General features: G+C 39.8%; 1 protein-coding gene across 4 annotated transcripts in view; it reads left to right on the top strand.

Moving 5' to 3' along the window:
- The window catches only part of ccny (cyclin Y), a 70,975-nt gene that overhangs the window by 25,138 nt on the left and 23,876 nt on the right, over positions 1 to 21,961 (top strand). For all 4 annotated transcript variants that reach the window (XM_057824014.1, XM_057824015.1, XM_057824016.1 and 1 more), the window contains exon 2: positions 21,030 to 21,104. In XM_057824014.1, the coding sequence (XP_057679997.1) occupies positions 21,030 to 21,104 (75 nt within the window). The remainder of the gene's footprint in view (positions 1 to 21,029; positions 21,105 to 21,961) is intronic.

Here is a 21,961-nt window from a genome sequence, read left to right as displayed (position 1 = left end):
GCAGATAAAACATAAGCCTGTAGCAATATGCAATAATTCCATTTATCGCATGGTAAATAAAAATGAAGGCGGTAATTTTTCCGCTGCGATTTATCGCCTCCTGTGCACGTGCATGCGCGCGTGCGGCTGACGTGGTGTTAAAAATTCGGCTTCCTTATTACCAACTACGCAAAATGCATTTTCGTTCTGGGTCTGGCAAAAAATAGAGCTGGAGCCTATTTGTTCCCATTATATCCTATTGTTCAATGTATACCGGCCGGGTCAGTGCTCCGGATTGACTGCGGACCATCTCCGTCGTGCCGGAGCCTGCCGGATGGTTTAGGCTATTTTTTAGTTTAGTGCAGTTTAGGTTTAGTGCAGGTGGAGAAAAAAAAAGAAAAGGTGACGCTTACCATTGAAATGAAGATGTAAATGATAGCAAACTATAAGCATGGTGTGTGCATCCATGAACTGGGTCGACAATAGGTCCGAAGAATGTCAATGTCGGCCGGCGGTCCTCTTCCGTTCGCCAGTCTTTATAAGTTAAGGTGACAGTTCTTATTGTGGTAACATCGCCAAAGAAATCACCAGCTTCGTCAGGTTTCTAATCATTTATTCCATCAACTCGCCGAGTGTCCACTGCTGTTGTCGCCAGGATCGAAACAGAAAGTAAAATAGCCCTCTCCTGCTCACCGTCAGCTCGGGGTGCGTTCAGGTACAGCAAAAAAAGTCAGCCAAATTAGAACCCAGTTCGTTACATTATTACAGGTAGTGTACTGTATTAGTTATATTATTGCTAGTTAGGGCCCGAGCACTAAGCGTGCGAAGGCCCTATTGTTTTGCAAAGGATTATTTTTTTTTTAATTAGGGCCCGAGCACTAAGCGTGCGAAGGCCCTATTGTTTTGCAAAGGATTATTTTTAGGGCCCGAGCACTAAGCGTGCGAAGGCCCTATTGTTTTGCAAAGGATTATTTTTTTTTTTATTTTTTTTTTTTTTTTTTTTTTTCAGGGCAAATGAAAACGGCCAATTTGGAGGCCTGAACATGCACGAAAAGTCACCAAAATTTGCACATACGTCCGAAAAATTGTAAATTTCGATAATTTTGCAACGTTGCAAAAAAATATAACAAAATGGCTCAGTGGCGCCCCCTTGAAATTTTAAAATTGGCCTATAACATTAGGGTCTGTCAGCGTAGAGCAATGAAATTTGGGGGGTCTATACCTTGTCCAAAACCGCTCCAAAAAAGCATTTACACGCATATTCCAAACCCAACAGGAAATCGGTTATTTTGGATCAAATATGAAATTTTTATCGATTTACAGGGTGCACATTTGAGACCTTTTCGCCGAGGGAGTTAGTTGGATCATCTTCAAAATTGGTGAGACTGTTCAGGAGACATATGAAATCTTAAGTTTTGAAAATGGTGCGTTTTCATTCACGGGTCTGACCTGGGCGTGGTGCCAAAGTCGACCATTTTTTCGGCAAAATGACAAATTCAGTAAATGACTTATAGTTCCTTGACACAACGTTCAATCTTTTTCATATTTGGCATGTATGTGTGGTATCCCACCCTTAACACGAGTGCATTGAAATATTACCCATTAGGTCTAGCGCCCCCTAGTGAGAACAGGAAATGCCTTTTTTTACGAGACAGGTTCCTCCTCCAAGGGAAAAAAATCTGTTGACCTCAAACCTGCATCAGGGGAGCCTTAAGACCTGTGTTCAGGTGCCTGATGAAAAATATTGAGGTTTCGTTGAGGCGGAGGGGTCCAAACAGGAAAGTGAAAATGAACGTCAACAATTTGTCACGCAAAAAACTTTGAACAGTCATAACTCGGCAGATATACAACATATCTGCGCCAAACTTCCCGTGTTTGTTGAGAGTCATACCCTGAAGGTTCTTGTAGGGGTCATTTGCATCAACTCTACAGTGCCAACTAGTGGCGACAGAAAGAAGTTTTAAAAAAGGCCTTTCCTATTGGGTTTTTTCAACATAGAGCAAGGAAATTTGGGGAGTAGATACCTTATGCAAAACTGATCCAAAAAGTCTCTTGCACCCATATTCCAAATCCAACAGGAAATCGGGTATTTTGGATCGAATGTGAAATTTTCATGGGTTCACAGTAGGAGTTTACATTTGGAGGCTTGAATATGCACAAAAACTTGTACAAATTTGCACATACATGCGGCTTTAGATAACGTTCGATAATCTTGCAATGTTACGAAAAAATGTAGCAAAATGCCTCAGTGGCGCCCCCTTGAATTTTTCAAAAAGGCGTTTCCTATTAGGTTTTTTTAACAGAGAGTGATGAAATTTGGGGAGTCGATACCTTGTGCAAAACTGCTCCAAAAAGTCTCTTGCACCCGTATTCCAAATCCAACAGGAAATCGGGTATTTTGGATCGAATGTGAAATTTTTATCGGTTCACAGTAGGAGTTTACATTTGGAGGCTTGAACATGCACGAAAACTCACAAAAATTTGGACATACATGTGGCTTTGCATAACGTTCAATAATCTTGCAACGTTACGAAAACATGTAACAAAATGGCTCAGTGGCGCCCCCTTGAAATTTTCAAAAAGGCCTCTCCATTTAGGTTTTTTCAACGTAGAGGGATGAAATTCGGAGAGTCGATACCTTGTACAAAACTGCTCCAAAAAGTCTCTTGCATGCATATTCCAAACCCAACAGGAAATCGGGTATTTTGGATTGAATGTGAAATTTTTATCGATTTACAGTGTGCACATTTTACACCTTGGCACCTAGGGAATTAGTTTGATCATTCTCAAAATTGGCGAGACTGTTCATGAGGCTTATGAAATCTTAAGTTATCAAAATGGTGTGTTTTCATTCACGGGCCTGACCTGGGCGGGGTGCCAAAGTCGGCCATTTTTTCGGCAAAATGACAAATTCAGTAAATGACTAATAGTTCCTTCACACAACGTTCCATCTTTTTCATATCTGGCATGTATGTGCGACATCCCACCCTTAACACGAGTGCATTGAAATATTACCCATTAGGCCTAGCGCCCCCTAGTGAGAACAGGAAATGCCTTTTTTTACGAGACAGGTTCCTCCTCCAAGGAAAAAAAATCTGTTGACCTCAAACCTGCATAAGGGAAGGCTTAAGACCTGTCTTCAGGTGCCTGATGAAAAATATTGAAGTTTCGTTGAAGCGGAGGGGTCCAAACAGGAAAGTGAAAATGACTGTCAACAATTTTTCTCTCCAAAAACTTTGAACAGTCATAACTCGGCAGATATACAACATATCTGCGCCAAACTTCCCGTGCTTGTTGAGAGTCATACCCTGAAGGGCCTTGTAGAGATCATTTGCATCAACCCTACAGCGCCAACTAGTGGCAATAGAAAGTCACTCGTTTTTCCAATACATGTCCAGTTCTTTTCAGGTTGGTCATTGTAATTTGAAGACCTATTGTAATACTTATTTACAGCCCATGTCCACGTGTCTCTGTCTGTTGCCGTGACGACCCTTTATTCGCCATTTAAAGGAAATATTTTTTTTCAAAGACTCAGGCAGCTTATATAGCCACAATATTTGGCACACTTCGTCGAATTGGCCCAGTTAGAAGATTAATTTTGGTTTTGAATAAGGGCTTGGCTGCACAGCTCAGTAGTGGCTCCTTTTTTGTAGTACTCTCTCCAATAGGGGTTTTTATCTCTTGGGTGTGGGAATGTAAATAGGCGACTTTCGAGCATGTTATGTTCTAATGAGATGATTAGAGAGGAGCATCTGCCAACACCCTGACCTGCACACAGTCCGAGTTGCGTGACGTCCGAGTTGCGCTAGATTGCGAGGGCCCGTTCAGTCCTGCTTGCAGGCCTAGTTTTTTTTATTTTTTATTTATTTTTTTTTTTTCAGGGCAAATGAAAACGGCCAATTTGGAGGCCTGAACATGCACGAAAAGTCACCAAAATTTGCACATACGTCCGGAAAATTGTAAATTTCGATAATTTTGCAACGTTGCAAAAAAATATAACAAAATGGCTCAGTGGCGCCCCCTTGAAATTTTAAAATTGGCCTATAACATTAGGGTCTGTCAGCGTAGAGCAATGAAATTTGGGGGGTCTATACCTTGTCCAAAACCGCTCCAAAAAAGCATTTACACGCATATTCCAAACCCAACAGGAAATCGGTTATTTTGGATCAAATATGAAATTTTTATCGATTTACAGGGTGCACATTTGAGACCTTTTCGCCGAGGGAGTTAGTTGGATCATCTTCAAAATTGGTGAGACTGTTCAGGAGACATATGAAATCTTAAGTTTTGAAAATGGTGCGTTTTCATTCACGGGTCTGACCTGGGCGTGGTGCCAAAGTCGACCATTTTTTCGGCAAAATGACAAATTCAGTAAATGACTTATAGTTCCTTGACACAACGTTCAATCTTTTTCATATTTGGCATGTATGTGTAGTATCCCACCCTTAACACGAGTGCATTGAAATATTACCCATTAGGTCTAGCGCCCCCTAGTGAGAACAGGAAATGCCTTTTTTTACGAGACAGGTTCCTCCTCCAAGGGAAAAAAATCTGTTGACCTCAAACCTGCATCAGGGGAGCCTTAAGACCTGTGTTCAGGTGCCTGATGAAAAATATTGAGGTTTCGTTGAGGCGGAGGGGTCCAAACAGGAAAGTGAAAATGAACGTCAACAATTTGTCACGCAAAAAACTTTGAACAGTCATAACTCGGCAGATATACAACATATCTGCGCCAAACTTCCCGTGTTTGTTGAGAGTCATACCCTGAAGGTTCTTGTAGGGGTCATTTGCATCAACTCTACAGTGCCAACTAGTGGCGACAGAAAGAAGTTTTAAAAAAGGCCTTTCCTATTGGGTTTTTTCAACATAGAGCAAGGAAATTTGGGGAGTAGATACCTTATGCAAAACTGATCCAAAAAGTCTCTTGCACCCATATTCCAAATCCAACAGGAAATCGGGTATTTTGGATCGAATGTGAAATTTTCATGGGTTCACAGTAGGAGTTTACATTTGGAGGCTTGAATATGCACAAAAACTTGTACAAATTTGCACATACATGCGGCTTTAGATAACGTTCGATAATCTTGCAATGTTACGAAAAAATGTAGCAAAATGCCTCAGTGGCGCCCCCTTGAATTTTTCAAAAAGGCGTTTCCTATTAGGTTTTTTTAACAGAGAGTGATGAAATTTGGGGAGTCGATACCTTGTGCAAAACTGCTCCAAAAAGTCTCTTGCACCCGTATTCCAAATCCAACAGGAAATCGGGTATTTTGGATCGAATGTGAAATTTTTATCGGTTCACAGTAGGAGTTTACATTTGGAGGCTTGAACATGCACGAAAACTCACAAAAATTTGGACATACATGTGGCTTTGCATAACGTTCAATAATCTTGCAACGTTACGAAAACATGTAACAAAATGGCTCAGTGGCGCCCCCTTGAAATTTTCAAAAAGGCCTCTCCATTTAGGTTTTTTCAACGTAGAGGGATGAAATTCGGAGAGTCGATACCTTGTACAAAACTGCTCCAAAAAGTCTCTTGCATGCATATTCCAAACCCAACAGGAAATCGGGTATTTTGGATTGAATGTGAAATTTTTATCGATTTACAGTGTGCACATTTTACACCTTGGCACCTAGGGAATTAGTTTGATCATTCTCAAAATTGGCGAGACTGTTCATGAGGCATATGAAATCTTAAGTTATCAAAATGGTGTGTTTTCATTCATGGGCCTGACCTGGGCGGGGTGCCAAAGTCGGCCATTTTTTCGGCAAAATGACAAATTCAGTAAATGACTAATAGTTCCTTCACACAACGTTCCATCTTTTTCATATCTGGCATGTATGTGCGACATCCCACCCTTAACACGAGTGCATTGAAATATTACCCATTAGGCCTAGCGCCCCCTAGTGAGAACAGGAAATGCCTTTTTTTACGAGACAGGTTCCTCCTCCAAGGAAAAAAAATCTGTTGACCTCAAACCTGCATAAGGGAAGGCTTAAGACCTGTCTTCAGGTGCCTGATGAAAAATATTGAAGTTTCGTTGAAGCGGAGGGGTCCAAACAGGAAAGTGAAAATGACTGTCAACAATTTTTCTCTCCAAAAACTTTGAACAGTCATAACTCGGCAGATATACAACATATCTGCGCCAAACTTCCCGTGCTTGTTGAGAGTCATACCCTGAAGGGCCTTGTAGAGATCATTTGCATCAACCCTACAGCGCCAACTAGTGGCAATAGAAAGTCACTCGTTTTTCCAATACATGTCCAGTTCTTTTCAGGTTGGTCATTGTAATTTGAAGACCTATTGTAATACTTATTTACAGCCCATGTCCACGTGTCTCTGTCTGTTGCCGTGACGACCCTTTATTCGCCATTTAAAGGAAATATTTTTTTTCAAAGACTCAGGCAGCTTATATAGCCACAATATTTGGCACACTTCGTCGAATTGGCCCAGTTAGAAGATTAATTTTGGTTTTGAATAAGGGCTTGGCTGCACAGCTCAGTAGTGGCTCCTTTTTTGTAGTACTCTCTCCAATAGGGGTTTTTATCTCTTGGGTGTGGGAATGTAAATAGGCGACTTTCGAGCATGTTATGTTCTAATGAGATGATTAGAGAGGAGCATCTGCCAACACCCTGACCTGCACACAGTCCGAGTTGCGTGACGTCCGAGTTGCGCTAGATTGCGAGGGCCCGTTCAGTCCTGCTTGCAGGCCTAGTTATTATTATTATTTTTTTTTTTTTTCAGGGCAAATGAAAACGGCCAATTTGGAGGCCTCAGCATGCACGAAAAGTCACCAAAATTTGCACATACGTCCGGAAAATTGTAAATTTCGATAATTTTGCAACGTTGCAAAAAAATATAACAAAATGGCTCAGTGGCGCCCCCTTGAAATTTTAAAATTGGCCTATAACATTAGGGTCTGTCAGCGTAGAGCAATGAAATTTGGGGGGTCTATACCTTGTCCAAAACCGCTCCAAAAAAGCATTTACATGCATATTCCAAACCCAACAGGAAATCGGTTATTTTGGATCAAATATGAAATTTTTATCGATTTACAGGGTGCACATTTGAGACCTTTTCGCCGAGGGAGTTAGTTGGATCATCTTCAAAATTGGTGAGACTGTTCAGGAGACATATGAAATCTTAAGTTTTGAAAATGGTGCGTTTTCATTCACGGGTCTGACCTGGGCGTGGTGCCAAAGTCGACCATTTTTTCGGCAAAATGACAAATTCAGTAAATGACTTATAGTTCCTTGACACAACGTTCAATCTTTTTCATATTTGGCATGTATGTGTGGTATCCCACCCTTAACACGAGTGCATTGAAATATTACCCATTAGGTCTAGCGCCCCCTAGTGAGAACAGGAAATGCCTTTTTTTACGAGACAGGTTCCTCCTCCAAGGGAAAAAAATCTGTTGACCTCAAACCTGCATCAGGGGAGCCTTAAGACCTGTGTTCAGGTGCCTGATGAAAAATATTGAGGTTTCGTTGAGGCGGAGGGGTCCAAACAGGAAAGTGAAAATGAACGTCAACAATTTGTCACGCAAAAAACTTTGAACAGTCATAACTCGGCAGATATACAACATATCTGCGCCAAACTTCCCGTGTTTGTTGAGAGTCATACCCTGAAGGTTCTTGTAGGGGTCATTTGCATCAACTCTACAGTGCCAACTAGTGGCAACAGAAAGAAGTTTTAAAAAAGGCCTTTCCTATTGGGTTTTTTCAACATAGAGCAAGGAAATTTGAGGAGTAGATACCTTATGCAAAACTGCTCCAAAAAGTCTCTTGCACCCATATTCCAAATCCAACAGGAAATCGGGTATTTTGGATCGAATGTGAAATTTTCATGGGTTCACAGTTGGAGTTTACATTTGGAGGCTTGAATATGCACAAAAACTCGTAAAAATTTGCACATACATGCGGCTTTAGATAACGTTCGATAATCTTGCAATGTTACGAAAAAATGTAGCAAAATGCCTCAGTGGCGCCCCCTTGAATTTTTCAAAAAGGCGTTTCCTATTAGGTTTTTTCAACAGAGAGTGATGAAATTTGGGGAGTCGATACCTTGTGCAAAACTGCTCCAAAAAGTCTCTTGCACCCGTATTCCAAATCCAACAGGAAATCGGGTATTTTGGATCGAATGTGAAATTTTTATCGGTTCACAGTAGGGGTTTACATTTGGAGGCTTGAACATGCACGAAAACTCACAAAAATTTGGACATACATGTGGCTTTGCATAACGTTCAATAATCTTGCAACGTTACGAAAACATGTAACAAAATGGCTCAGTGGCGCCCCCTTGAAATTTTCAAAAAGGCCTCTCCATTTAGGTTTTTTCAACGTAGAGGGATGAAATTCGGAGAGTCGATACCTTGTACAAAACTGCTCCAAAAAGTCTCTTGCATGCATATTCCAAACCCAACAGGAAATCGGGTATTTTGGATTGAATGTGAAATTTTTATCGATTTACAGTGTGCACATTTTACACCTTGGCACCTAGGGAATTAGTTTGATCATTCTCAAAATTGGCGAGACTGTTCATGAGGCATATGAAATCTTAAGTTATCAAAATGGTGTGTTTTCATTCACGGGCCTGACCTGGGCGGGGTGCCAAAGTCGGCCATTTTTTTGCCAAAACACCGAATTCGGAAAATGACTGATAACTCCCTCATACAACGTTCAATCTATTTTAAATCTGGCATGTGTGTGAGGTATACCAGCCTGAGCAGGACTGGATTGAAAATTTACCATTTGTGCTTGGCGCCTCCTAGTGGGAACAGGAAATGTCCTTTTTTTACGGGACACACTCCTCCTCTAAAGGGAAAAAATCAATCTACCTCAAAGCTGCATAAGGGAAGCCTTAAGACCTGTCTTCAGGTGCCTGATGAAAAATATTGAAGTTTCGTTGAAGCGGAGGGGTCCAAACAGGAAAGTGAAAATGACTGTCAACAATTTTTCTCTCCAAAAACTTTGAACAGTCATAACTCGGCAGATATACAACATATCTGCGCCAAACTTCCCGTGCTTGTTGAGAGTCATACCCTGAAGGGCCTTGTAGGGGTCATTTGCATCAAACCTACAGCGCCAACTAGTGGCAATAGAAAGTCACTCGTTTTTCCAATACATGTTCAGTTCTTTTCAGGTTGGTCATTGTAGTTTCAAGACCTATTAAAATACTTATTTACGGCCCATGTCCACGTGTCTCTGTCTGTTGCCGTGACGACCCTTTGTTCGCCATTTAAAGGAAATATTTTTTTTCAGAGACTCAGGCAGCTTATAGAGCCACAATATTTGGCACACTTGGTCGAATTGGCCCACTTAGAAGATTAGTTTTGGGTTTTGAATAAGGGCTTGGCTGCACAGCTCAGTAGTGGCTCCTTTTTTGTAGTACTCTCTCCAATAGGGGTTTTTATCTCTTGGGTGTGGGAATGTATATAGGCTACTTTCGAGCATCTTAGGTTCTAATGAGATGATTAGAGAGGAGGATCTGCCACCACCCTGACCTGCACACAGTCCGAGTTGCGTGACGTCCGAGTTGCGCTAGATTGCGAGGGCCCGTTCAGTCCTGCTTGCAGGCCTAGTTTTATATTATTGTTATTCTGATTTTTATTCATATTTTATTAGGGCCCGAGCACTAGACGTGCGAAGTGCCTATTGTTTTGCAAAGGATTATTTTTATTATTAGGGCCCGAGCACTAGACGTGCGAAGGCCCTATTGTTTTGCAAAGGATTATTTTTTTTTTTATTATTATTTTTTTTTTTTTTCAGGGCAAATGAAAACGGCCAATTTGGAGGCCTCAACATGCACGAAAAGTCACCAAAATTTGCACATACGTCCGGAAAATTGTAAATTTCGATAATTTTGCAACGTTGCAAAAAAATATAACAAAATGGCTCAGTGGCGCCCCCTTGAAATTTTAAAATTGGCCTATAACATTAGGGTCTGTCAGCGTAGAGCAATGAAATTTGGGGGGTCTATACCTTGTCCAAAACCGCTCCAAAAAAGCATTTACACGCATATTCCAAACCCAACAGGAAATCGGTTATTTTGGATCAAATATGAAATTTTTATCGATTTACAGGGTGCACATTTGAGACCTTTTCGCCGAGGGAGTTAGTTGGATCATCTTCAAAATTGGTGAGACTGTTCAGGAGACATATGAAATCTTAAGTTTTGAAAATGGTGCGTTTTCATTCACGGGTCTGACCTGGGCGTGGTGCCAAAGTCGACCATTTTTTCGGCAAAATGACAAATTCAGTAAATGACTTATAGTTCCTTGACACAACGTTCAATCTTTTTCATATTTGGCATGTATGTGTGGTATCCCACCCTTAACACGAGTGCATTGAAATATTACCCATTAGGTCTAGCGCCCCCTAGTGAGAACAGGAAATGCCTTTTTTTACGAGACAGGTTCCTCCTCCAAGGGAAAAAAATCTGTTGACCTCAAACCTGCATCAGGGGAGCCTTAAGACCTGTGTTCAGGTGCCTGATGAAAAATATTGAGGTTTCGTTGAGGCGGAGGGGTCCAAACAGGAAAGTGAAAATGAACGTCAACAATTTGTCACGCAAAAAACTTTGAACAGTCATAACTCGGCAGATATACAACATATCTGCGCCAAACTTCCCGTGTTTGTTGAGAGTCATACCCTGAAGGTTCTTGTAGGGGTCATTTGCATCAACTCTACAGTGCCAACTAGTGGCGACAGAAAGAAGTTTTAAAAAAGGCCTTTCCTATTGGGTTTTTTCAACATAGAGCAAGGAAATTTGGGGAGTAGATACCTTATGCAAAACTGCTCCAAAAAGTCTCTTGCACCCATATTCCAAATCCAACAGGAAATCGGGTATTTTGGATCGAATGTGAAATTTTCATGGGTTCACAGTAGGAGTTTACATTTGGAGGCTTGAATATGCACAAAAACTCGTAAAAATTTGCACATACATGCGGATTTAGATAACGTTCGATAATCTTGCAATGTTACGAAAAAATGTAGCAAAATGCCTCAGTGGCGCCCCCTTGAATTTTTCAAAAAGGCGTTTCCTATTAGGTTTTTTCAACAGAGAGTGATGAAATTTGGGGAGTCGATACCTTGTGCAAAACTGCTCCAAAAAGTCTCTTGCACCCGCAATCCAAATCCAACAGGAAATCGGGTATTTTGGATCGAATGTGAAATTTTTATCGGTTCACAGTAGGAGTTTACATTTGGAGGCTTGAACATGCACGAAAACTCACAAAAATTTGGACATACATGTGGCTTTGCATAACGTTCAATAATCTTGCAACGTTACAAAAACATGTAACAAAATGGCTCAGTGGCGCCCCCTTGAAATTTTCAAAAAGGCCTCTCCATTTAGGTTTTTTCAACGTAGAGGGATGAAATTCGGAGAGTCGATACCTTGTACAAAACTGCTCCAAAAAGTCTCTTGCATGCATATTCCAAACCCAACAGGAAATCGGGTATTTTGGATTGAATGTGAAATTTTTATCGATTTACAGTGTGCACATTTTACACCTTGGCACCTAGGGAATTAGTTTGATCATTCTCAAAATTGGCGAGACTGTTCATGAGGCATATGAAATCTTAAGTTATCAAAATGGTGTGTTTTCATTCACGGGCCTGACCTGGGCAGGGTGCCAAAGTCGGCCATTTTTTCGCCAAAACACCGAATTCGGAAAATGACTGATAACTCCCTCATACAACGTTCAATCTATTTTAAATCTGGCATGTGTGTGAGGTATACCAGCCTGAGCAGGACTGGATTGAAAATTTACCATTTGTGCTTGGCGCCTCCTAGTGGGAACAGGAAATGCCCTTTTTTTACGGGACACACTCCTCCTCTAAAGGGAAAAAAATCAATCTACCTCAAAGCTGCATAAGGGAAGCCTTAAGACCTGTCTTCAGGTGCCTGATGAAAAATATTGAAGTTTCGTTGAAGCGGAGGGGTCCAAACAGGAAAGTGAAAATGACTGTCAACAATTTTTCTCTCCAAAAACTTTGAACAGTCATAACTCGGCAGATATACAACATATCTGCGCCAAACTTCCCGTGCTTGTTGAGAGTCATACCCTGAAGGGCCTTGTAGGGGTCATTTGCATCAAACCTACAGCGCCAACTAGTGGCAATAGAAAGTCACTCGTTTTTCCAATACATGTTCAGTTCTTTTCAGGTTGGTCATTGTAGTTTCAAGACCTATTAAAATACTTATTTACGGCCCATGTCCACGTGTCTCTGTCTGTTGCCGTGACGACCCTTTGTTCGCCATTTAAAGGAAATATTTTTTTTCAGAGACTCAGGCAGCTTATAGAGCCACAATATTTGGCACACTTGGTCGAATTGGCCCACTTAGAAGATTAGTTTTGGGTTTTGAATAAGGGCTTGGCTGCACAGCTCAGTAGTGGCTCCTTTTTTGTAGTACTTTCTCCAATAGGGGTTTTTATCTCTTGGGTGTGGGAATGTATATAGGCTACTTTCGAGCATCTTAGGTTCTAATGAGATGATTAGAGAGGAGGATCTGCCACCACCCTGACCTGCACACAGTCCGAGTTGCGTGACGTCCGAGTTGCGCTAGATTCCGAGGGCCCGTTCAGTCCTGCTTGCAGGCCTAGTTATTATTATTATTTTTTTTTTTCAGGGCAAATGAAAACGGCCAATTTGGAGGCCTGAACATGCACGAAAAGTCACCAAAATTTGCACATACGTCCGGAAAATTGTAAATTTCGATAATTTTGCAACGTTGCAAAAAAATATAACAAAATGGCTCAGTGGCGCCCCCTTGAAATTTTAAAATTGGCCTATAACATTAGGGTATGTCATTGTAGAGCAATGAAATTTGGGGGGTCTATACCTTGTCCAAAACCGCTCCAAAAAAGCATTTACACGCATATTCCAAACCCAACAGGAAATCTGTTATTTTGGATCAAATATGAAATTTTTATCGATTCACAGGGTGCACATTTGAGACCTTTTCGCCGAGGGAGTTAGTTGGATCATCTTCAAAATTGGTGAGACTGTTCAGGAGACATATGAAATCTTAAGTTTTGAAAATGGTGCGTTTTCATTCACGGGTCTGACCTGGGCGTGGTGCCAAAGTCGACCATTTTTTCGGCAAAATGACAAATTCAGTAAATGACTAATAGTTCCTTGACACAACGTTCAATCTTTTTCATATTTGGCATGTATGTGTGGTATTCCACCCTTAACACGAGTGCATTGAAATATTACCCATTAGGTCTAGCGCCCCCTAGTGAGAACAGGAAATGCCTTTTTTTACGAGACAGGTTCCTCCTCCAAGGGAAAAAAATCTGTTGACCTCAAACCTGCATCAGGGGAGCCTTTAGACCTGTGTTCAGGTGCCTGATGAAAAATATTGAGGTTTCGTTGAGGCGGAGGGGTCCAAACAGGAAAGTGAAAATGAACGTCAACAATTTGTCACGCAAAAAACTTTGAACAGTCATAACTCTGCAGATATACAACATATCTGCGCCAAACTTCCCGTGTTTGTTGAGAGTCATACCCTGAAGGTTCTTGTAGGGGTCATTTGCATCAACTCTACAGTGCCAACTAGTGGCGACAGAAAGAAGTTTTAAAAAAGGCCTTTCCTATTGGGTTTTTTCAACATAGAGCAAGGAAATTTGGGGAGTAGATACCTTATGCAAAACTGCTCCAAAAAGTCTCTTGCACCCGTATTCCAAATCCAACAGGAAATCGGGTATTTTGGATCGAATGTGAAATTTTTATCGGTTCACAGTAGGAGTTTACATTTGGAGGCTTCAACATGCACGAAAACTCACAAAAATTTGGACATACATGCAGCTTTGCATAACGTTCAATAATCTTGCAACGTTACGAAAGCATGTAACAAAATGGCTCAGTGGCGCCCCCTTGAATTTTTCAAAAAGGCCTCTCCATTTAGGTTTTTTCAACGTAGAGGGATGAAATTCGGAGAGTCGATACCTTGCACAAAACTGCTCCAAAAAGTCTCTTGCATGCGTATTCCAAACCCAACAGGAAATCGGGTATTTTGGATTGAATGTGAAATTTTTATCGATTTACAGTGTGCACATTTTACACCTTGGCACCTAGGGAATTAGTTTGATCATTCTCAAAATTGGCGAGACTGTTCATGAGGCATATGAAATCTTAAGTTATCAAAATGGTGTGTTTTCATTCACGGGCCTGACCTAGGCGGGGTGCCAAAGTCGGCCATTTTTTCGCCAAAACACCGAATTCGGAAAATTACTGATAACTCCATCATACAACGTTCAATCTATTTTAAATCTGGCATGTGTGTGAGGTATACCAGCCTGAGCAGGACTGGATTGAAAATTTACCATTTGTGCCTGGCGCCTCCTAGTGGGAACAGGAAATGCTCTTTTTTACGGGACACACTCCTCCTCTAAAGGGAAAAAATCAATCTACCTCAAACATGCTTAAGGGAAGCCTCAAGACCTGTCTTCAGGTGCCTGATGAAAAATATTGAAGTTTCGTTGAAGCGGAGGGGTCCAAACAGGAAAGTGAAAATGACTGTCAACAATTTTTCTCTCCAAAAACTTTGAACAGTCATAACACGGCAGATATACAACATATCTGCGCCAAACTTCCCGTGCTTGTTGAGAGTCATACCCTGAAGGGCCTTGTAGGTGTCATTTGCATCAACCCTACAGCGCCAACTAGTGGCAATAGAAAGTCACTCGTTTTTCCAATACATGTCCAGTTCTCTTCAGGTTGGTCATTGTAGTTTCAAGACCTATTAAAATACGTATTTACGGCCCATGTCCACGTGTCTCTGTCTGTTGCCGTGACGACCCTTTGTTCGCCATTTAAAGGAAATATTTTTTTTCAGAGACTCAGGCAGTTTATAGAGCCACAATATTTGGCACGCTTGGTCGAATTGGCCCAGTTAGAAGATTAATTTTGGTTTTGAATAAGGGCTTGGCTGCACAGCTCAGTAGTGGCTCCTTTTTTGTAGTACTCTCTCCAATAGGGGTTTTTATCTCTTGGGTGTGTGAATGTAAATAGGCGACTTTCGAGCATGTTAGGTTCTAATGAGATGATTAGAGAGGAGGATCTGCCACCACCCTGACCTGCACACAGTCCGAGTTGCGTGACGTCCGAGTTGCGCTAGATTGCGAGGGCCCGTTCAGTCCTGCTTGCAGGCCTAGTTTGTCTTGTTCTTTGTAATTGCTATTAGCAATAGTAACAGCAGTATTTATTAAGGATGTAGTGTGGGTTTTTGGGCTGTGGAACGAATTAATGGAATTATAATGTTTTCTTATGGGAAAATCCTGCTCGACATACGACCATTTCGACTTCCAAACAAGTTCCTGGAACAAATTAACTTCGTATGCAGAGGTACCACTGTATTACACATGGAACGCCATAGCAGGAGCTATGAGGGGAAATGTTTTCATTTGCCTAGATGCTTAAATTATTAAGTGGAATTTAATTTTTTTCTATTAAAAAAAAACAAACATTTTATTTATTCTGTGTTTCTGTGCAGTATTAATATTGTTGTCTTTTACTGAAAAGAGGCATGGTCTATTGTTTTTAGTTGTGATTTCTTAAAAAGTATTTTTGAATTTAAGAGTAAACATTTATTACGTTTAAATGTGTGTACGTGATCTATTAATATATACTGTATTATCACAGTGTTATTGTAATTTTTTTGTTTAAATTGGGGGGGGGGTGCAATAATATCGCATTTCGCAATAAATTATTAAATAAAATATCGCACACTAAAATTTGTTATCGCGACAGGCCTAATAAAACATTTGGTGCAACAGGAGAGGTCCATGAAACAACTTTCTTAACCTGGCAATTATAGAACATCAAGCCTATCAATAACCAAAAGGCCTCTCAAGAACTTGGAAACATAACACTATAAAATGCAAACAATTGACATAGTAAGGTTTATAACTCAGTGAAGGAAAAATACAGCCTCTAGAACAGTAACAAAACTTTGCATACTGGCAAAACAGGAGTGGAAACAAATGCACACATCCCAATCAGACACCGTGCCAAAAATATTATTAATATGCCCGATAACATATTGTTATTGGATTTATTGGGATGACGTCACAATTCCTATTATTGGACCGAGAATTATCAGATCGATAATTATCGTGCAACTTTAGTTTTTATCTAAAGCCATTCTTGGCCAATCACAAACCAGTTGTGGCAATCGTGAGGCTGAGTTGTTTCACATAAACTGAACCGTTAAGTCTACCCTTCTCACAATATATTTTCAGCAGCCCAAAACTTTCAAAGAAATTTGTCCAAACTGCATATCGACTTGTCTTCCTGAAAAGATAGTGTTTGAACTTCAACATTGATAAAAATGTTTAGCTGAAGACAAGGTTGGCGCGAGTCAGCAGACATTTTTGCTTTAAGTCTACCGTTCTTACAATATGTTTTCACCATCCTAAAAGTTCATTTCCTCTCCGGTTCCTGAAATGCAGGAAGTTGGATGCCTTTGGTCCAACCCGAGTGGGTAAAAAACCAGTGGGGGTAGAGCCACACCAAAGGTCACTGACACCAGTGTCTATGGAGAGGCTATTTCCTGTCTGAAAGAATGTACCCATTGATTTTCAATTTCAGTACAATGTTTCTATTTGTGACTTGATTTGATCCGATAACCCCCTGCTCCCAATAATTGTGAGCATCATTTAACCCTCTTTTAATGCTGGCAGCCTCTTCCCATGTCCAAAATACTGTGTCTTACTTCCTCCTACATTCGAGCGTTGTTCAGTGTGGGTCCATTTTGGTGTGTATATGTCCTTTGAGGCTTTTCAAGTGGCTCTCTCGAAAATAGAAATCTGTTCAAAAGGGTTTCACACAATAGCTATGGCTTGGATGCATAACATGCTGTATACACAAAAATACTGTGTGATTTTGAGTACATGCGTTTAGGGCTGCAATGATGAATCGATTAACTGGAGTAATTCCATTAAACACCTTCGAATCAAATTTTGCTGCTTCGAGGAGTTGATTAATTAGAGTTGCGTTTTAATGGTTCGTTTGTGTGTTTGCATTTAGTTTTGTAGTTTTGGGAAGATACACTGAACTCTAGTGGCAACAGTGAATATGATATAAGTCATCTAACACGGTTGAATCCAGCTGCTCTCTGTTAAGACCAACAAGTTTTTGCTTGAGCTAATATGATTGTTTATGCATTTGTAATTTAGTTTGGAAGTAGTAGCAGTTTTTTTATGGGTGTATGTGTTTGAACAATTTGTCAAGAGCATTGTTTAAAAAAAAAAAAGTTAGCATTTTACAGCATTTCAGCTTGCAGACTTGCAATGCTTGTTAGTTGCTATGCAAGTTAGCCAATTTTTCTTTTGTTGCACTTCGATCCTCATTAATTAATTAATTAATTATTGTTTTTTATACCGTTTGAGGCTTAGCTCAGGTATTTTAATTTACTTTTAAATGCATTTATGGCTCTTGTGAAATGAAAGTGCAATTCCACGTAGTTTGAACAAACACTCGGGAACTTTATTTTGCCTTTGTTTAACATCTCCTGAAATTCGTTCCGCAACACATTAAATGTTCCTAATCCGATTACGGTGATCCTTCGGTACTTCGCGCTTCAAACTTCGCACCCTCAGTCTATTGCAGATTTTTTTTCAAATAAAAAAAATTATATATAAATGCATTATTTTATAGAGATGTCCCGATCCGATCATGTGGTCTGTCACTCTCCCTTCTGCCGCTTTTCTTGATCAGGAGTTACTTGTGAAAGTTAACGATGATTGACAGGCGTTAAGGTTTGATCTGGCCAGAGACGCTTGGAAGCCGAAACTTCAAGGCGCCGCATGTGTCAATCATCGTTTAGCTTGTAGGGCTGTCCCAAATGACTTATTTCCTCCCGATTAGTCAGCCGACTATTTTTATGATTAGTCGACTAATCTAATAATTATTATTATTTTTTTAACTACTTTAATAATGAAATTTTTGTTGAAGCTTATTAATTCACAAAAAAACATTTTGGAACACCTAAGTTCTTAACGTATAAATAAATAACATAAATATCAATAATAAATCACAAACAATGAGGTCAAAAGATGCTGGCATTAACTAGTGAAAAAAAAAAATGTAAACGGAAACACTGAGACTTCACCTCTTTAACAGGAGTCAAAACAATTCTTACTCTATTTGTGGTATGTCATTGTCTATATTGTTCTAAATGTTAAAATGAATTGCAATGTCCCGGACAACCATTTTCAGAATACTTTGTGTGAGTTCAGATGCTTTTTCTGGTGTGCATTCCGCATTTTTGGGGCAGGGGAAAAACTGTTCAACTTTTGTTTGTTTGTTTTAACCTGAAAATAGATAAAATAGAGGGCACACTGAAATATTACCACAACTATTTTGAATGAGAGGCACACATACTCACAGTAACAAAAATTAAATCTATAGTATTAATTTTATAGTATACTACTATATGTATATACACAATAATACTTTATAATATAAAGTAACTAACATTAGTGCAGTCATGGATTACAGTAAGCAGGCCAGTGCTGTTTCCATATGTTTTTATTATATTATGTATATACAGGATGTACAGTATGTATATATTTTCCCCAAGTGGGAGCTTCAATGATCCTAATAAATTTAAAAATAATTGAAAAAAAAGTATATATATATATATACATATATATATATATATATATATATATATTTAAATTATTTTATTAAATAAAAATGCACGTTGATACGACGCACATAAAGGTAACTTCCATTTTTAAAAATCGTTAGAAAGTTGTATGGACTCACAATCCGCTAGCTTGTTGTTTCTTTATGTCTTCAAAAATTATACTTGGGTGACGGCGCTTCAAGTGTTAGTTCATAGCCGACGTGCTACTGTGGTATGCGAGCTCAGCTTAGCAAAGAATACACACAGTGGCACCCTCCATATTTTCCTTGAAATTATTCCAGACTCTAGCTATTCTGGTCCGCTTTTTTTTGGCTTTATGCCACTTTCATGTGCCACCAGTTCTGCCCTTTTTGGTAATTGGCGGTGTTTTCAACTCCTCGCCGTAGTGAGGAGTGAACCGGCGATTCACTTGGCTCGTTGTCGTTGGTTCGTCCGTTTTCCTCCTCAGACAGGCGGCGGCGTGCATAAAAACACCGTGAGGCGTCAAATGGCTCTTTATGGATACTTTTATCGACCAAAACAAAAACGTAGGGGATGCAGCCACTAAACTCCGCGCTACACGCGCACTTCCCCAACTCACTCACCGATCTCACTCCCTCTCTCTCGCTTGCCCACTTTCTTCCTCTTTGCCCAATCTGACAATGCCAGTCACATTGAAATAACAGCGGCCCCCTTGGGGGTGTTAGTAACAACCGCTTGCATCGCGAGCCCCCCCCCCCCCCATTCTAAACTTTATCCGCATGTAATTTTTTAAAAAACCCGTCATTACCTGTCGACGGTATGTTTTGCCCGTTGACGCATTTACGTCATCGATGATGACGACAACGTCGACTAGTCGGGACAGCTCTGTTAGCTTGTTTAACGTTTGCTTTGGCAACTCATTGTGTGTAAGTCAGCAGCCTGAGCGGATTTAAGTGGACTCACTCAATGAAGCATTTAATAAAGACAAGCATTTTTCTACATTATTCTTGTTCGAAAATAATTCGGTGGTACACTAACATGTTTAAAACTTTTAAGTCCTTAAAAACCATGTTTTTTTGGTTTTTCTTAAATTATACTTTGGGGAAAGAAAGTGAAAAAAACGTGTCTTATATGTATCTCTATCGAATACTAAATATGAATAAACACATTGAACTTTTTTGGGGGCGCAGGGGCTACTTTGCGGTTCTTTACTTATCGCGGGGGGTTCTGGTCGATATAATCGAAAGCTGCAGCCGTATATACATTTCCTCAGAATTAGATTATCAACTCTACTGAAGAGGCTTTACCTTTCTCTAGTCAAAAAAATTCAATACCACCACATACTTTCTCCCATCTCAACTTTTTTTTTTTTTTTTAATTTGTTTTGTAAAGTTTGCATTCATTTTCTGATTGTTTTTCCTTTCTTTCTTACATAGCCATTTTTATCTGCATTATCAAATGTTTTCTTGTAATTTAGGTATCGCCTATATTTTTCTGCTCCTCATTTCACTATTTTATCAGCTTTCTCTTCTTCTCATGTGTGCACCCTTTTCCCTATGGTCCCCTGCTGACCTTCTAGGAAATCTAACCTTTCCTGTTTCACTGACATCATCCGAAAAACCAGGAAGCTGTTTACAATGTGTCCAGTGCACACTGTTTGATTGCTGTTGGGTGTTTCCGCAACTTTTGTGGATTGGATAAGGGCCATACCTTCATTGTTTCTTGCTGTGTCTGCATTGAGCGTTTAGCAGATATTAAAAATTAATGCTTGACTTGAAATGAAACCTACAGTTACAAGAAGTTTTGGATTCCTTTGGGATTACAGTTTTCTATATTACTGGAGGTTTGTAATGTAAGACTACTGACCTGATGTTTTCTTAGTGATATTTTACTGTTCCCGATCCAATTCTGATCCGATACCTACCGGTACATTATATTTCATATATTCTTTTAATTTTAGTTTACAAAACTCTAGTGCAACAAACTTTCTCTGCCAACCAGGTTATAGAAATACATGAAACAATAAATCCTAAATAGTTCAAACTCAAAAGCTAGACTACTGCTCAATTTTAAAAAAGAAAAAAAAAAAAGAGCTGTCAAAAGATCAAGAAAAGCCATTAAAAGAAATGCAGCTGCTAACTTTGTCAGATGATTCTGCTGTAAATGTTATTTTCTATTAATGTGATCCCCGCTGGTGTTTCCCAAACTATGACGGTGATAAAACACACTTGAATACTGAATCACATCCGATCTTGTGACAAATCCGATACGGTTCGATATAGCCAAAAGTAGCTATGTTGGGCATCGATACAGATACTATCTGATTGAGACAACACTAGTTGTGATGATTGTTGATTAACAATTTTAATATGAATAATGCTTTAAAATGGAGACCAAATTGATGTTTTTCCTATGCTTTTCAGATCTGCCGATGGAGTACAATCCCTCTGACCATCCTCGAGCCAGCACCATCTTCCTTAGCAAATCCCAGACTGATGGTATGTTTTCCTGCCAGAGTGACATGATTACATATATTTCTCTCTGCTTTATTTCTTATCATTGATGGTTGTTAACTTTCCTATACCTACCTCCGGAACTACACTGTAAATTTATAACGTCTTGAACAGATCATTTTTCTTAAATCTAGTCAAATAATTTTCTTTGTTTTGTTTTAGGTGTTAAAGACTAGTTCACAGACTAATACTTCAGATTATTCCACTTACTTTAAGTAAATCTTGGTATTTGTCCTTATTAAGCCCATACATTTTAAAATTGGGTTAGGGTTTAGGGTAATTTTTTTTGCCTAAATCAAGAAAAATGTGCTTTCAAATAATGTTTTGAACAATATCTACCGGTATTCTTGAATTAATAACATTCCTGACAAACAAGCTTCTTTAAAGAGCATACGACACCAGAAAAAAAGTCTTAAATGGCATTATTATGTGAATTAGAATCATATTTTGAGACGATTTGACCATATACAACAATTTAGCAAAGCGCAGATGACGAGAAATTAGTCTTTTAATCTGCCGGTTAGCCACGCCTACAATTATAGGGCTTTAGCGTCCCCAACAGGTGGATGACGTCAGCGGTAGACTAGGCTCATCGGTTTTACTATTCAGCCCATTGAGGGGGAATTGTTCAGAACGAGGAAAACGAGACGAAGAGAGCTGCAAAATGTCATTGTTTCAGTCTCTCTACTCCCAATATTTTTCCAGGATATTCTTTTTATCCAAGTATTTTCCCCAATAGCTATATAAATGGCTTGAGAAGGACCAGTCAGCCCGTCGAGGGGGAACTATTCACAATGAGGAAAACGCGACGAAGAGAGCGGCAAAATGTCATTGTTTCTGTC

The sequence above is a fragment of the Corythoichthys intestinalis genome, chromosome 20 (genome assembly GCF_030265065.1).
Source record: "Corythoichthys intestinalis isolate RoL2023-P3 chromosome 20, ASM3026506v1, whole genome shotgun sequence".
NCBI lineage: Eukaryota > Metazoa > Chordata > Actinopteri > Syngnathiformes > Syngnathidae > Corythoichthys > Corythoichthys intestinalis.
The sequence above is the reverse complement of the archived record's forward strand: the minus strand, read 5'-3'. Positions and strand labels throughout refer to the sequence as shown.